We start from the raw sequence: 15826 nt of genomic DNA on the forward strand, positions 1-15826 counted from the left end.
GTGTTTTTAAGAATGTTGCTGAAGAGAGTACAAGAGTACTATATTCCTTATACGGAGTTGTTGAACACAGTGGTACTATGAGGTCAGGGCATTACACTGCCTATGCAAAGGAGAGAACTGCAAGTTGTCATCTCTCCAATCTTGTTCTTCATGGTGACATTCCACAAGGTAAGTTATCTTGGATAATTCATACATTTTGCATATTATGCCAAAGCCAAAAAAAGAAGCCTGACTCTTTCCTTTTGTATTTCCTGACAGATTGTGAAATGGAATCAACCAAAGGGCAGTGGTTTCACATCAGCGATACACATGTGCAAGCTGTGCCTATAACTAAAGTACTAAATTCACAAGCATATCTCCTGTTTTATGAGAGAATACTGTGATAACAAAAAAGGGCTTTCTCTGGAAATACATCTATGGCTTTTATACTGGCTATCATAACAATAAAAAGTTAAACTATAAATTATGTTCACCTAATGACAGAAAAAAAAATCATGTTTATTTATTTAAATACAGGCAAAGTAATTTACAGCAGTTTTTGTATTAGCATACTGGTTTTTATTCTTTCTAGTTTCAACTTTAGGAAGGATTTGAATAACTAAAGATCTGTGCTTAATCTAACCGGGTGGTAGTTCTTGACACATCAATAAACTAATATTCCCAAAACTTATTTTATTAGATTTTAAGTTGTTATTACTATACCCCTATTGGCAACACCATGTCTCACTATTCTAGTGCTGGGATTAAGATTGTTTGCAGTAGTGACTGGGAGCAATGTGAGATCCTGGTGTCAGTGTGTGCGTATAAACTCTGTGGCTCAGCAAACCTGGGTTGAGGACAGTGCATGAACTTTTTTTGTTTGCTTGCTATTTATTTAAACCCATTTTAGAAGCCAGTGCATCAGATTAAAGATTTTTAAGGAACAACTTTGGAGATGAGATAAACAGACTTTCTAGCCTCTTTGTAGAATACAACTGCCAACAGATACATGGTATGATGGTTGTAGCAATTTATTTTTAGAAGCAAGCCAAATATACAATGAGAACAGTTATGTAAATGACTTGCCTTTCTTACAACTTATGTGTGTGAAAAGGTTGACACAAGCAGCAATCAATCAGACGGCCTTAAAGTAACACATTTATTGTACCACCCAGCAGAGTACAAACACAAATACTTTAAGAAAAATAAGAAAACATTAGGCAAGTTCTACTCTACAAACACAGCTCTTCACCTATGACAAGTTCCTCAGTCATTCTGGTCGTCATCCCAGTCTTTCTTCCCACTTGGAGGTTTGGGCCCACCAGCTGGTTTTGCCATGATGATCTAAATAACAAGAACCCATGTTAAGTACAATAGACTTCTTTCTGTATCTCAATAGCAAAAAGAACTAGGAATATTATAACTTTATGAGATGGGAACGTGTCTAGTGTTTCAAGCTACACTAATCAGCCTCAGGGCTTTACCATCTGCATTTCCTTTTTGTACCCTATATTCACACCACATTAAATTTCCTCTCTAGAATATTTGTACAAGGGAGTTCCAAGCCCTGGTGGTGTCTAAACTACCAAAGTTTTTTTAAAATGTAATTTGAGCCAGCCAATGATCTCCAGGTGTGAGGGTGAACAGCTACTACAATCAAGAATGCTTGCTGTACTATGAAAACGTTTGCCATTTTAGCTAGACTGTACTGTCTATATCCAGTGCTGAGTCCCTGGGATTTGCCTGTTTCTAGCCCTTCTAGGCCAAGCGGTGAGGTTCTAGATAAACCACTGTGCCTGTGACTCTGGTCCTCATGCTTTCCCATCTGAGCCATCTTCCCTAACTGAAAAGTCACTCATTTTTAAGCCAAGGTTTTGCTCTCTGTAGCAGGATGGCTTGGAACTCAGATCTACTTGCTTTTGCCTCCTGGTGCTAGGATTAAAGGAGTGTACTCACCCCTGCTTCCCATGTGCCATCACTCTGTAAAGATTACATTTCATTTTCACTCACCTGATCCACTCTAAGTACAGTGACTGCAGCATTAGTGGCCAGTTTAATAGCCCAGTATTTTCCCAAGTAAGTATCTAAAATACTGGCTTCTAACATATCCTTTACAGCAGGGACTTCAGCCTGTCAAAACAAAACTAAATTAATTTCTTACAGGTGAAAGCTTATACTCAACATGAAAAACTTACAAAGCTCCTAAATGATAACCTAAGTAGTACTTTTTAAAAAAAAAAAAAAAGATTTATTTATTATACACAAGTACACTGTAGCTGTCTTCAGACACACCAGAACAAGGCGTCAGATCTCATTACGGATGGTTGTGAGCCACCATGTGGTTGCTGGAACTTGAACTCAGGACTTTCGGAAGAGCTCTTAGCCACTGAGCCATCTCTCCCTTTTATATACCTTCATTCCAAAGCTGTCAAAACTAAAATTTCCTGTCTGATTAAGTAAATATCAATTTAGTGCTACTTATAAAAATCAAACCCATTTTGCACCAATTCTCCCTTTATACACACTACATTTGTGTTTAAAGTGTATAATCATAAAAGAAGTCAAATTTTAACAAATACCTCAATATCCAACCCCACATTTTTGTTTCCTTCTTGGTGTACTGAATAAAGTTTAGAGATAACTTCATTGGCCTTCACGCCAGAATTTTCTGCCAGTGCCCGTGGAATAGCTTCAAATGCTTCAGCAAACTTCTTAATAGCATACTGTTCAAGTCCAGGACATGTCTAAAACAAAATGTGTTTGTCAATACCTTTTTTTTTTTTTTTTAAAAAAGAATGGTCAGAAAGGCAATTTATATAGAAAAAACTTAATACTTCTCCATATGATGTGATTTGTTTGGCCAATTCAATTTCTGTAGCTCCTCCTCCAGGTACAAGACGCTTATCCTATTTAAAAGCAAAATGGAAAAAACACCAAAGTGGAGTATTTCTTTAGACTATAGTTTTTCAGTAGGCACTATTATGCACAATTTAAGTATACAGTTAGTGAAATCAAGTGACTACATCAAACTTTCACACATGGAGACTAGGAACCCATTAATATAGCACTGACAGTGCTTCAGCAACACTCTAACAGCTTTGTTACTGTTTGGTTTGTTCAATTAGTTTTTTAAGGTAACATTCATTAGCAACTGACAGGTTGTTAGACCACCTGTCTTGATTTTTTCATGTTTGAGTCTACCGTTTTAGAAGTCCCAAACTTCTGAGATTGCAAATACTGACCCTTGTGAGTACTTTGAAAGTATTAACTCCATCATCTACTGCCCTTTCTATATCATCCATCAGATTGTCTGTAGAACCACGAAGAACTATAGTAGAAATGGCACCATCTTCTTTTTCTGCCAATAAATAATTTGTGGATTAAATCTGAGAAAACAAATCCCTAACTGCATAAAGCACATCTCACCATTACTACATACCATGCTTAAAAACCACCACCTGTGTATCTCCAACTTCTGAGAGGTAAACACTGTCACAATGTCCCATTTCTTCAAGGACGGGAGGAGTCTACAAGAAAAATGATCCTTGTAGTAAAAATTCAAATGTGTTCACCTATCTTTTGCTTTCCAAAATACATACCAATTTTGGAAGAGCTGTGGCACCAACTGTTTTACAGAGTCGTCTGAGATCCCACTTTGAGTTCAGTCTTCAAAAAAAGAAAAGAAAAAACTGATTTAGTCATAACATAAAATGTAGAGAACAAATAGCAAAATAAGCTGGACCAAGGTAACATACACCTTTAATACCAGGAGCCATAGGACAGATCTCTCTGATTTCAAGACCAGGCTAGTCTACATGGCCAGCCAAGGCTGTCTCAGAAACAGTACCAGTAAGAAATATTGCTTTCACCCTATTCAAACTGAACATGTCTTTATTGCACTGAATTAGGAAGCCAAGAAGCTGATTACTGACTCTATGAATGTAAAAAACTAGCCAGCAATGCCTATGGCACTTAATGTACACAAAGAGTTCCAGGCTGGCCAGGGCTACCTAGCAAGCATCTGTCTCAGACAAATAAGTAAACACTTACAGCATTATTCTAAGAAATTAAGGTGTACTCTGATAGACTTGTAACCTAGTACATAGGAAGATTTGTTCAACTGCACCATCTGTAAGGAAGAGCAGGGATATTACTGTGTCTGATGATTTGCTGCTAGATAGTAAAATGTGCCCCACACGTTTTCCTCAATGAAAAGGCATTTTTATTGATTCATACTCTAGCTGATAAGCTCTTCATTAAGTGAACTTAACTCTTAAGCTACTCCTTTTCCTTTTCCCTCCTTGCTCAAGTAACATTTACTCACTGCTCCTTGGACCCTCACTGCTTAAATATAAAGTTTACTTATCTCTCCTACATAAATCCTTTTGCTGTTTGATCCAAGATCTTTTTTCCCTTTCTCAGTCGTTCTCAGTTTACTGAATCTACAAAGCACTAAGAACAATTTATAGTGCTGTTTACAAGAATGTAGCTCTTACCTCACCAGCATGATATTGTACTTGTTAGCATAATGAAGAGCCATGTCTGCCACTTTGCCACCCGTTACTATGACATTTGCACCAGTGCCTGCAATAGCTTTTACTTGTGCATCCATAAGATTTTCTTCTCCCTTACTAAAGTTCATCAGTTCTTCAGCAGTCTTAATCAGCACAGTTCCCTGAAAACAAGCAAAGATCTCACTTTTAAAACCTTTTACAATTTTCGTGCTCAAAGTTGTAAAATAATGCTTTGCCCAATGATTTAAAGGTCTGAGTGAAAACATGAAAATAAATGTCTTATTATGCAGCAAAATATATGTACTTTTTAAAGATCCTCATGTATAAAATTATAAATGTATAAATTAAGACCCTCAGTTTGTTCCCACACTCCCGTGTCTCAAAGCAAATGTATTTGCAATGTGATAGGAACATATTTCCTTTAGAAATGTCAGGCAAATATATCCTTTTTTTCCAAATACAATGAGCATCACCAAAACAATTTCTCCTCACATTTCCCCTGAAGCATGGACTACACAATCATTCTCCTCCCCTCAATTCTATAAAACCAACAACTTAAATCTGCCAAGATTATTTGCCATGAATCTAGCTACTGATGAATCTAAAACATGTAGTCTTAAAGACTGATTTATCATGTTCGAATTGATTAACATTCTTAAGAGTATAAGAGATTGTCAACATTCACAAAAAGTGGTGTCACAAGCACATAAGATGGAGTATTAACAAACAGCTATAATTAAGAATAAAAATATTGCCACCAAATGGTTTTTTTTTTTTTTAGTTTAGTATTTGGTAGCTTAAGCAAATATTCATGGTCTGAACACACAATTCTGTAACCTTCAGTTTGCTTAAGAGCAAATCCCACCCCCAAAATAAACATTAATGGAAAAAGCAACCCAAACACCCTTTTCAAATCACAAACCTTTGTCTCTGTTATCATGCCATCAAAGGGACAAGAGTACACGGCTATTTTTGCATCTTTGACAGATGTCACATCGCCTTCAGTTTCCTTCTTAAAAACCATGCCATGTAATACTGAGGATGAATAAACACCAGAGCCCTAAGGAGTCAAATTCAATATAGTGAGAAATCAGAAAATTTGGGTTAAGTAACAAAGAAATACTGTATGCTTTTGTTTTCATCCCCGGTGTAGGCGTGTGGTACTGGTTTGCCTCTAGCAGAGACATGGTTTTGTCAGCTGCAGATAGCTTCTGCTACTGTGTGTAATGCTTTGAATTCTGGGAACTTTTCAGAGGGTGTATAAAAGCTAGAGCCAAAAAAAAAAAAAAGAGAGAGAGAGAGAGAGTTAGAGACCCGATAGAGGAGGTTGAAGGTTGGTTGTAGTTTGTTAGTAGATGTGCTCAAAGAAAAAAGAAGAAAGAAATTTAAATTCAAGGATCTATTTATCTATCCTTTATCTCATATCTAGTGACAGGAGTAAAGTGGGGGTAGAGGAAGAACCCACGAAATAGCAAAGACCAGCTACAAGCAAAGAAGAAATTACATTCAAGCATCTCCTCCTTTCTTTCTAGTGATAGGGGGTAAAAGTGGGGATAAAGGATGGGAAAAGAACCCACAAAGTACTAAGACTGGCAACACAGCACACTGCCATTAAGTTTTAAACTAAAGTTGTACAGCAAGACTACTATGATCATCTGGTAGGCATAAACAAACCATTCTTCTTATGACTGGAAGCACTATTGTGGAAGAAAAGCCCTTCAGCGTGTAGGGAAATGCAAAGATAGATAGCAATCAAGTCATTTATTTGTCTGATTACTAAGCACTCGGCACTAATATACCAAGTAGAAGTGCTAATAATACAGAAAGAATACAAAAAGATGATTTCCAAGGTGAGTCTCTCTGGCCCCATTCTTTTACATTACTCTAACCCCTAAATATTGGGAAAAGATGACTTCACAAGAAAATATACCTTTAACAGGGAGCACCAGCAGTTCTCAGTCTGTGGGTCACAACTCTTTTGGGAGTTACAGATCAGATATTTATTATTCATAGCAGTAGCAGAATTAGTTATGAAAGAGCAACAAAATAGCTTTAAGATAGAAGCACTAAATATAAGATATAGGGTAAAATTTATGGGCGTACAGGTAGCTTAGAGCTTAAGAACTGGATCCTCTTCCAGAGGAACCACATTTGATTCCAGCACCTAAAAGTTAACTCAAAAGCACCTGGACCTCCAGTTCCAGGAGATCTGACGCCCTCTCCTGGCCTGCATGCAACTGTATGAACACGGTACAAAGACATAAGTGCAGGCAGAAGACTTGCACACAAATTAAGTCTTAAGAAAAAAAAGAGCAGAACAATTTGGAAGCAAGGGAAGAGGCAAAGTAACTGATCTTGGAATGGGAAAGTACCTCCATGGTAGTAGAGTGCTTTCCCAGCATGCTCAAGCTCTAGGTCAAATTCCCAGTACTGCAAAACCACACCCACTTCTATTTGGATAATGGTAATATATTTTTTGAAACTTACCAGAATCTTACATACTCTGATGTTATCAACATTGAAATTGCCAGAATCAGGAAAAATAGATACTGTCAAGAAAATAAAACGTATTTTTTAGACTACAGAGAAGGTATCTCAGTGACACGTAGATACATTAGATAAATGTACTTTGGATTATTTTTTGTTACCTACTATTACTTACCACATGCCTGAGCAATAAGCTTGGCCAGAAATGTCTCACTGCCGTACTGCTTACTCATTATGGAAGTTCGAAGCAGAGATGACACTTCATCAACATCTCGAAGGTTTTTTGCAGAACAACATACCAAATCAGGAAGAATCTCATGAGCTTTTTTGCAAGCTATTTCATACCCTGATATTACCTAAACCGTGAAGAAAAATAATTGTTTTAGTAGACATAATTTTGACATGACTTATCCTGGTAATCCGACAAATACCGGTATCTTCAACATAAGATGTCAAGTGTCTGTGAAACGCATAGCGGACTACATAGTTCTGATGGACAACACAAATGTCAGCCCTTATTCTAACACTTACCACATACAGGACCTTGACCAACTTTTTAAACTTCAAATCTCTACTTTGATATAAAAGAGAATGACTTTAAGAAACCTTAGCGGGCTAAGTTTTAACCACTGAGGTGGCTCAGTGGTTAAAAGCACTGGCTGCTCTTCCATAGAACCTGGGTTCAACTCCCAGCAACCACATGATGGCTTACAACCATCTGTAATGGGATCTGATGCTCTCTTCTGGTGTGCATGAAGACAATGTACTCATACACTCTCATATACATAAAATAAATCAAAATAAATCTTAAAAAAAAAACAAGAAAGAAAGCTTAGGAATCTTTTGAGGATTACAGGTCTAAGAGAGCACTACATGGGTTCTAGGGATTTGAACACAGGTCCTTATGCTTGCCCACGAGTGCTGTTACCCATCTAGTCCTGAATTTTTTAAGCTTTAAGCAAAAACACACATGTAGTCAAATATAATTAAAGTATAAGATGAATACTTGCCTCTGATACTGACAGGCCAATCCTCAGAAGTTCTTCGGCTAGTTCCAAAAGAGCCCCAGCAAATACCAGAACAAAGTTTGTGCCATCACCAACCTCTTGTTCTTGCATATGAGAGGCCATCACAATCATCTTTGCAGCAGGATGCTGTACCTGATATAAAGGTGTTATTGTGAAAAAGTCTAGGACTTGGAGCAACATAAAGTCATTCATTTCCTTGATGGCAGGTAAATGACACCTGACCATTTCGTTGCAGTTTCAAGTATGTTTCTTTTCTTTTCTTTTTTTTTTTTTGAGACAGGGTTTCTCTGTATAGCCCTGGCTGTTCTGGACCGCACCCTGTAGACCAGGCTGGCCTCGAACTCAAGTATGTTAAACTATGGCTTATCAGCACAAACTCACCAGTACAAATGAAATCATTTCAAAGCACCCTTTCTGATAGCCACGCATTACACATAGCTCCACAAATGCACCACAATTATACCTAACTTAGAAAATAAAGTATTTGCAACTGTTAAACTCAGCAACTTAAGTCTTCAGAAGAGAAGCTAGTGTGGTGACACACCTATCAACTGTTTTCCACTTGCAATAAAACTCTAGTGCCATCCCTCATTCTCATCCCACCCCCACCTCATGTCTGATACACTCACTATCTTGCCAATTTTCTCCACATACTGACTTTTTAACAGTTAAAAAATACTTTGCCAGGCCTGTTGGTGCACACCTTTAATCCCAGCATTCAGGAGGCAGAGACACGAAGGGATTTCTGGAGTTCCAAGCCAGCCTGGTCTACAGAGCCAGCCCATAACATCCAGGAACACAGAGACCCTGTCTTAAAAACAAACAAAAGTTTTTACAAGAAATAAAACAGGCAAGAGTTTCAGTACCACTTATATTTCTAAACATGCTCTTTAAAAAAAAAGAAAAAAAAAAAAGGAACATATGACTCCCCTTTTCTCCTTTCTCTCTTTTTGAGATAGTACATGCAGCTCAGACTCTAGCTGAGGATGACTTTGATCTACTGATCCTTTTGTCTCCTCCACCTCCTGAGCGCTGGGACCACAGGCAGAAGCCACCACACTTTTTATACAAGATCACACAGTGTTGGGAATCAAACCACAGACAAGCACCTACAAACTGAACTACACCCAAGCCTGAAAGTATTTTTAAAAAGCCACAAAATTCTCAAGTTCTAAGGAATTAATTTTAGATACTCTTCAATTTAAACTTTCAGTAATGAGGAGAGCCTAGGGCTTTGTGCTTGCTAGGCAAGAGCTCTACCACTGAGCTACATCCCCAGGCCACTTTCACAAACCAAAGACTAATTCACCCTCTAAGTCAACACCACAGCTGTTATTCTGACAGTATCCCATATTTTGAAGGGTTATTTTTTATTTTTGTGTGTGTCTGTGTGTGAATACAGGTACCTAGAGACTGCAAGGGGATGGTGGGTCCCTGAGCTAGGAGTCCATGTTGTGAGCTGCCTGATGTGGGTGCTGGGAACTGAACAAGAGCAGTACACACTCTGAACTCCAGTCTTCCTCACTTCATTTACCACCAGAAACCCGTCCACAAATATTATGTGAAGCTAAATTTTTCCTTAGCAAATTATGTTAGAGAAATGTGAATTTTTCTCATTTTCTTTAAAACACAGATTTATACCCTCCTCCAATACTAACCTAACTAATAGGGCGAGAAATGGGTGTCACACTCCTCTTACCCCTACTTTAAGTATCTATTCTTCACCCTCTAAGACAACAAAACTTCAGGAAAAAAAGGAAAATGCCAAACTGTTATGTAAAACAAAGCATCAATATTTACTAGCTATTTCTCCCCACTCCCCACCCCCCGCCCCAGACAGGGTTTCTCTGAACAGCTCTGACTGTCCTAGAACTCACTCTGTAGACCAGGGTAGCCTCAAACTCAGAAATCCACCCTCCTCTGTCTCCCAAGTGCTGGAATTAAAGGTGTGTGCCACCACCGCCCAGTTTTACCTGCTATTTTTATACCACTGGAGAATTCATATTAGAATCAATCTATAGAATAATAAACCTGATCATCAGAGAAATATTCTACAACCCATTCATAAACAAATAATTTAAGAGTTTGAGTAGCTAAAATGGTAAACCTAGAAAGGTCACTTATAAGTCTTTACAATAAACTTAAGGGAAAAAACGGCCTTTTATCATTTAAATTAAAATACAGTTTCACCTATGTTAAGAGTCTTGGATTTTTTTATGGTTTTGAAACAAAACTTACTTCTAGCTCTCTTAAAATAGTTGCTGCATCATTTGTCACAAACAACTTCTCTAGGCGATTGATGACCATTTTATTCATTCCTGAAAAATAGTTGCAAAGAAAATAAAGAATACATTATTATTCAAATACTCTCCCAAACCCAAGAAAACATGAGCAAGAAGCCATATTGACTTTTAACCCTCCGAACATACTATCTGTTTTAGATCAACATGACAGCCTCATGGGCTTTCCCTGACTAAACACCCACATGCTTAGCATGGAAGAAGTGCTCAATAAATAGGAGTTAACACATACAAAAATAGTATGCTTAGAAACACATTTTGTTTTATCCTTAATTTCCTTGTGTGTATCTTTAATTCAACTGGTTAAAGGTAGGAAGAGTTTATTTACACTATATTATTTTCTCCAGACTACTCAGCCCCTCCTCAATAAAGAACTATGCCAGGAGTGAGCATGCTGAGTTTTCCTATAACCTAATAGGATATTTTATCAGCGACATTTTAAATCTCTCTTTTTTCCATAAAGCTGAATTTCTGACTAAAAGCTAAAAGCTAGAAGCACATCAATGCCACCAACCATAAAACAATGTGTAAGGCCTGCTCTATACACTAATACCCGTACGACAAAATGAGACAGCTAACAGTCATTGCAGGTCAACACAGCCTGAATTTGGACATTACCATTTGGTCCATATGCTGTACGAGTAGTCTGAGCAAGCTCCTTGCAGGCCTGTATATTTCTATACACAGCCTCTTCTAATCCTGAGAAATGCTGCAAAAGAAAATGTCTGCTTAATTATGACAATGAAGTTAAGAGTTTCCAATCACAGGATGCTTCTAATAAACAGCCAGGACCACACAGGCATTCATCAGATGGAGTCTGAACAGCCTCAGTTTCCCCCTGATTTGCACTGGGCCTGGTCATTTTCCCATCTGTAAAATAATGGGATAATTAACAGTTCCTACTTGACAGATCATTTAGACTCATCTAGCTAATTAACAACTATTACCCAGGAATTAAACACAAAAAAGCAATCTACCATTAAACTACAATCCCAGCCTATTAGTACTAGCTTTTAACTTAAATTTGGGGTAGAGGTACTTAAAATTTGTCTTCACTATAGTCCCCTCAGTAGTGATTTACATAAAGTATCTCTGTGCTCAAGTGCCAGCCCGTGAAAATTGGAAACTATGACCACCCCTCAAAAGGGAAACAGTATCATTTCCAGAACTTACTAACTTACATTAAATCCTTACATCCATTTAGTATGCCAAATTATCACTACAAAGGAGATGGAGTTCTCTAAACTGTTAAGGATCCTCTATTTCCCCTAAGACCTTAAATTCAACTCAATTCTACAAGTTGTAGAAATATGAAAGACAAAACAAAGTTATCTGGCAGCTTGAGACAAATCGCTCCATAAGCAGTGTGACCGTCTACTTAAAAAAAGAAAGAAAGAAAGAAAAAGCACTCCTGAAACTATGTTCTATGGTATAACACTGTTCGATCTGGGCTGGGGCTTCACTTATCCTGTAGGCTACGAAATCGGGCAGTCAGAATGAAAACGTAGTAACAGCCTTTAGCTCAGTCTCCTCAACTCAGAAAAGGTAAAGGAAACACAACTTCCAGAGGTGGGTTTTCAGAAAACAGTTGGGATCGGACATCTCTGGATGGTCGATTATTATCTTTTGGAAGGAAGCAGTCAAGAGCAGGCCCAAGGTTTCCTATGCCGGACCCCTGTCATTTCCATCCTTCAAGCCAGGGCCCTACAACCAGTTATCAATTCCGTTCAAGTTCATTAACTGCATGGCCGGCTCCCGTTAAGGGCGGGGCCCGTGAGCTCCATCTCACAGACAGGGCCAGGTAGAGCTGGGATGCCAAGTCGAAGCCGCTGGAGGGATAACAAGATGCCCACGGTTTCAGCGACAGGGCGTCCAGAGCACACCTCCCTTTCCAGAACCTTCTCTATCCCGGGTCGAGGCGCGGTCGTACGCACGCAGGCCTTTCGCGGGCGCCGCAGGCGCAGGCCCGCCCTCCAACCGCACGATCTCTCCATGCCACCTACTTTTGCTCCATCTTTGAGCATCTGGGCAAAGCCCGGGGCCTTGGGGACGTGAAGCGCCATGCTAGCCGGCAATCAACCGCTCACGCGCTCGCTCCGAGACTCCGAGGAAGCAAGGTGCGTCGCGCACAGCTTGCTGGGAACGGGCCTTGGCGCCGCCTCACGCTCCTCTACGTCCGGTCGCCCCGCCCCTTCTCCCAACGTCTCGTCTGAAGTATCGCGAGAACGAGAGCGCGCTCCATGGAGAGGTTCCGGCAGACAGACCCGATCTGTCGATCCCCGATTAAATCAAACTACCAGGCCGAACTCAGAGCTCGCACACCGAATTCGTGTTCCTTGTCCTAAGTTAATTAGTAGACTCTGGTCAGGACGTTTGGCGTGTGACATTTCTGAGGCGGACACCCCACTTCTTAACTTTCATTTGCACTTAATCCTGCAGATCCAGCACCGGGACAGGTTAGCCTTTTCTTCTCAAAGCTCACCTGCCCTCGTCTCTGCAAAGTAGCAATGGCAGTCCTTTGGTGTTGGACACTGTAGGAAGCTCTGAAGACTCGAAGGTGACAATTGAAATAGTAACAACGACTGCAACAGGTGGAGTGCACGTCTGTGACAGTTCTAAGTGGTTTGCTTAAAGTATAGTTATCTTTGTTATTGGTCAAGTTTAGGAACGAATATTAATCTCCGTTTTATGGAAGGAAAATTAACATCCATAATTTAAGTAATATGCCAGAGGTCACCAAGCCAATAAATATTAAAGCAACGATTTCTAGCCTAGATTGGCAGATTGCAAATATTTAACCACTTTGTATAAAAGAAAAAAAAATCCTCTCCACTCCCCCAGAATCTTTTCCACATACCTCTGCTATATCTTTCCAAATCATCTTTCTTAATGTAAATAGAATACTTTCACAGAGAAAGTAAAATGCTCTTACAATAAAAAATACCATAAATGGAAGCATTTCCTGCCCTAGCAGGGAAATATGAGACGTTTTGGTGAGTCTTTGGACATACAGAAATTAAGGTTGTCTTTCAATTGGGACAGATTCATAATTGCAACTGTACCATCAATTACATTTTTTTCTAATAAGCATTTAAAATATGTAACCATGAAAATAATACTTTCTTGTCACCTAACACGACAAGGTAAGTGAACCATCTATATTGAAAGACAAAGCCAAAGATCAGTGTTTCCCAAAGATTGGTTTAGACGTCTGCGGCTCTCCAACACCCTCTCAGGGCCCATTACTACGAAAGTGTTTTCATACTAATACAGAGGTGTCTCCTCTCTTCTCGAGGGGAGTTGTGAAGGCCTACGGGGTGTTCAGTATTTCACAGTATGAATGCGAAAAGCACAAGGAGCCAAGTTGTCTTCCATTAAGCCACATATAAAATATTTGGAAAAAAATTGTGAATGTCACTCCTCAAAAAAGGTACTGTCAATAATATTATGTTAGCCTTCAATGTTCACTGTTACATTTTTATATTAATGTTTAGTAGTTTGATTTTTTTTTTTTTTCGAGACAGGGTTTCTCTGTGTAGCCCTCGCTGTCCTGGAACTCACTCTGTAGACCAGGCTGGCCTCAAACTCAGAAATCCACCTGCCTCCGCCTCCCAAGTGCTGGGATTAAAGGCGTGTGCCACCACTGCCCCGCCAGGTTTTTTTTTTTTTTAATGACATCTGTATATAATAATGTAAGACACTCCCAAGTTTTATGCTTTGGCATTGTGTTGCTCATAGTGTGGTTGTATTTTTTAGTTCAAGCAACAAACTGTAGATTCTGGCAGGAAAGAGGGCTCATCAGGTAGAGGCACTTCCTGCTGAGTCTGAACATCAGAGTTCAATCTCTGGGACCCATATGCTGAAGTTATAGAATCAACTCCCTCAAGCTGACACGAACATGCTCACACACACGCTCTCTCTCTCTCTCTCTCTCTCTCTCTCTCTCTCTCTCTCTCTCTCTCTCTCACACACACACACACACACACACACACACACACAGAGGATAAATAAATATATGTAATTAATTGAAAAATAGTAAATTCTTCCTGTGTTAAATTTTGTAAGTTCTGAAATGGTAATTCTAACTTTTGAAATCATCAAACCCATATACTTTGAAACTGAATATCCCACTGAATTCCATCAGTTAATCTAAATAAGTCAAGATAGATGTCTTTTGTTATCTTTGAGATAGGGTGCCTTAGTTGCTTTTACTTTTCCATTGACAGAAAACACCATGACCAAGACAATTTATAAAAGAAAGTGTTCACTTGGTCTTCCAGTTTCAGAGGGCTAGAGCGTGTGAAGGCAGGGCAAAGCTGAGAGCTAAGAGCTCACATCTCGATCCACAGCTAGGCAGATAAGGGACAGAGCATACTGTGGAGCTCCAAAGCCCGCCTCCAGTGACACACCTCCTCCAAGGCCACACCTCCTAATCCTTCCCAAACCTATGGGCACCATTAGCTTTCTAATCTCTGCATAGGATCTCAGGGCCCCTTGTGCTGGAACTCAGCTTTCAGCCCAGGCTGACCTTGAACTCTGGAGAGTTCTCCTGTCTTAGTGTTCCAGTGCTGATATTTTAGGCATGTATCACCGTGCCTTTGTGTGTGTGCACACATGTGTTTTTAAACTGTGGTAGTTGAGGCAAAAAGCTACAGAAAAAGCAAGAAACTGAGAAGAATAAATGTTCAAAATACCACAAAGAAATGTTGTGTCAAAGCCCTCCTGGAGCTGGTGAAAGTGGGCTAACCTTCAGTTCTAAAACAAAAGGGGAGCTTAACATGGAGCTCATAACATTATTAACAATGGTTGAGGACTGGAGAGATGGTTCAGGGGTTAAGAGTGCCGACTGCTCCTCCAGAGGTCCTGTGTTCAATTCCCAGCAACCACATGGTGGGTGGCTCACAACCAACCATCTTTTTTTTTTATTTTATTATTTTTTTTTATTTATTATATGTAAGTACACTGTAGCTGTCTCCAGACACACCAGAAAATCTCTTTACAGATGGTTGTGAGCCACCATGTGGTTGCTGGGATTTGAACTCATGACCTTCAGAAGAACAGTCGGTGCTCTTAACTGCTGAGCCATCTCTCCAGCCCACAACCAACCATCTTTAATGAAATCCAGTGCCCTCTTCTAATGAGTCTGAAGAGAGCAATAGTGTACATATGTATATGTACACTATGTATGTATATTGTTTTAAAAATCTGGTTGAATAGTGAAACACATTTTCCTATAGATCATGTAAGAAAAATGCCATGTAATAAAATTATTGACAACCACAAAACCAGACACACAGAAATGACAGTGGTCTGCTTTTTTTAATTCTTTGTATGTGTGTTCATGTGAGTGCATGTATGTGTGAAAGCCAGAAGTCATCCTCAGGTACAGGTCCTCAGGAGCTGTCCATTTTGTGATTAAGATAGGTCTCTCACTGCCCTAGAACTGGACAGTATATATATATATATATATATATATATATATATATATATATATATATACATATATACAGTGAGTCCC

The 15826-nt window shown here is 39.2% G+C and overlaps 2 protein-coding genes across 5 annotated transcripts in view; one reads left to right on the forward strand and one right to left on the reverse strand.

Annotated features, from left to right (window-relative positions):
- Nucleotides 1-666, forward strand: part of Usp16 (ubiquitin specific peptidase 16) — a 30497-nt gene extending 29831 nt beyond the window's left edge. For 2 of the 4 annotated variants that reach the window (XM_031364326.1, XM_031364327.1), the window contains exons 17-18: nucleotides 12-168; nucleotides 259-666. In XM_031364326.1, the coding sequence (XP_031220186.1) occupies nucleotides 12-168; nucleotides 259-383 (282 nt within the window). In that variant the 3' untranslated portion in view covers nucleotides 384-666. Of the gene's footprint in view, nucleotides 1-11 lie in introns of all 4 variants that reach the window. The other 2 variants (XM_031364324.1, XM_031364325.1) reach the window with 1 other exon arrangement.
- Nucleotides 667-992: 326 nt separating this feature from the next.
- On the reverse strand, nucleotides 993-12484 carry Cct8 (chaperonin containing TCP1 subunit 8). The gene is made up of 15 exons (XM_031364328.1): nucleotides 12312-12484; nucleotides 10927-11017; nucleotides 10247-10326; nucleotides 7991-8140; nucleotides 7156-7336; nucleotides 6981-7042; nucleotides 5416-5553; nucleotides 4476-4654; nucleotides 3579-3645; nucleotides 3419-3506; nucleotides 3222-3337; nucleotides 2814-2885; nucleotides 2559-2723; nucleotides 1990-2109; nucleotides 993-1323 (listed from the first exon to the last, which is right to left on the reverse strand). Exons 1-15 carry the CDS (start codon nucleotides 12369-12371, stop codon nucleotides 1246-1248), a joined length of 1647 nt encoding a protein of 548 aa, XP_031220188.1. The 5' UTR covers nucleotides 12372-12484; the 3' UTR covers nucleotides 993-1245.
- Nucleotides 12485-15826: the final 3342 nt, after the last annotated feature.

This window comes from Mastomys coucha, unplaced genomic scaffold (genome assembly GCF_008632895.1).
Source record: "Mastomys coucha isolate ucsf_1 unplaced genomic scaffold, UCSF_Mcou_1 pScaffold12, whole genome shotgun sequence".
Lineage (NCBI taxonomy): Eukaryota > Metazoa > Chordata > Mammalia > Rodentia > Muridae > Mastomys > Mastomys coucha.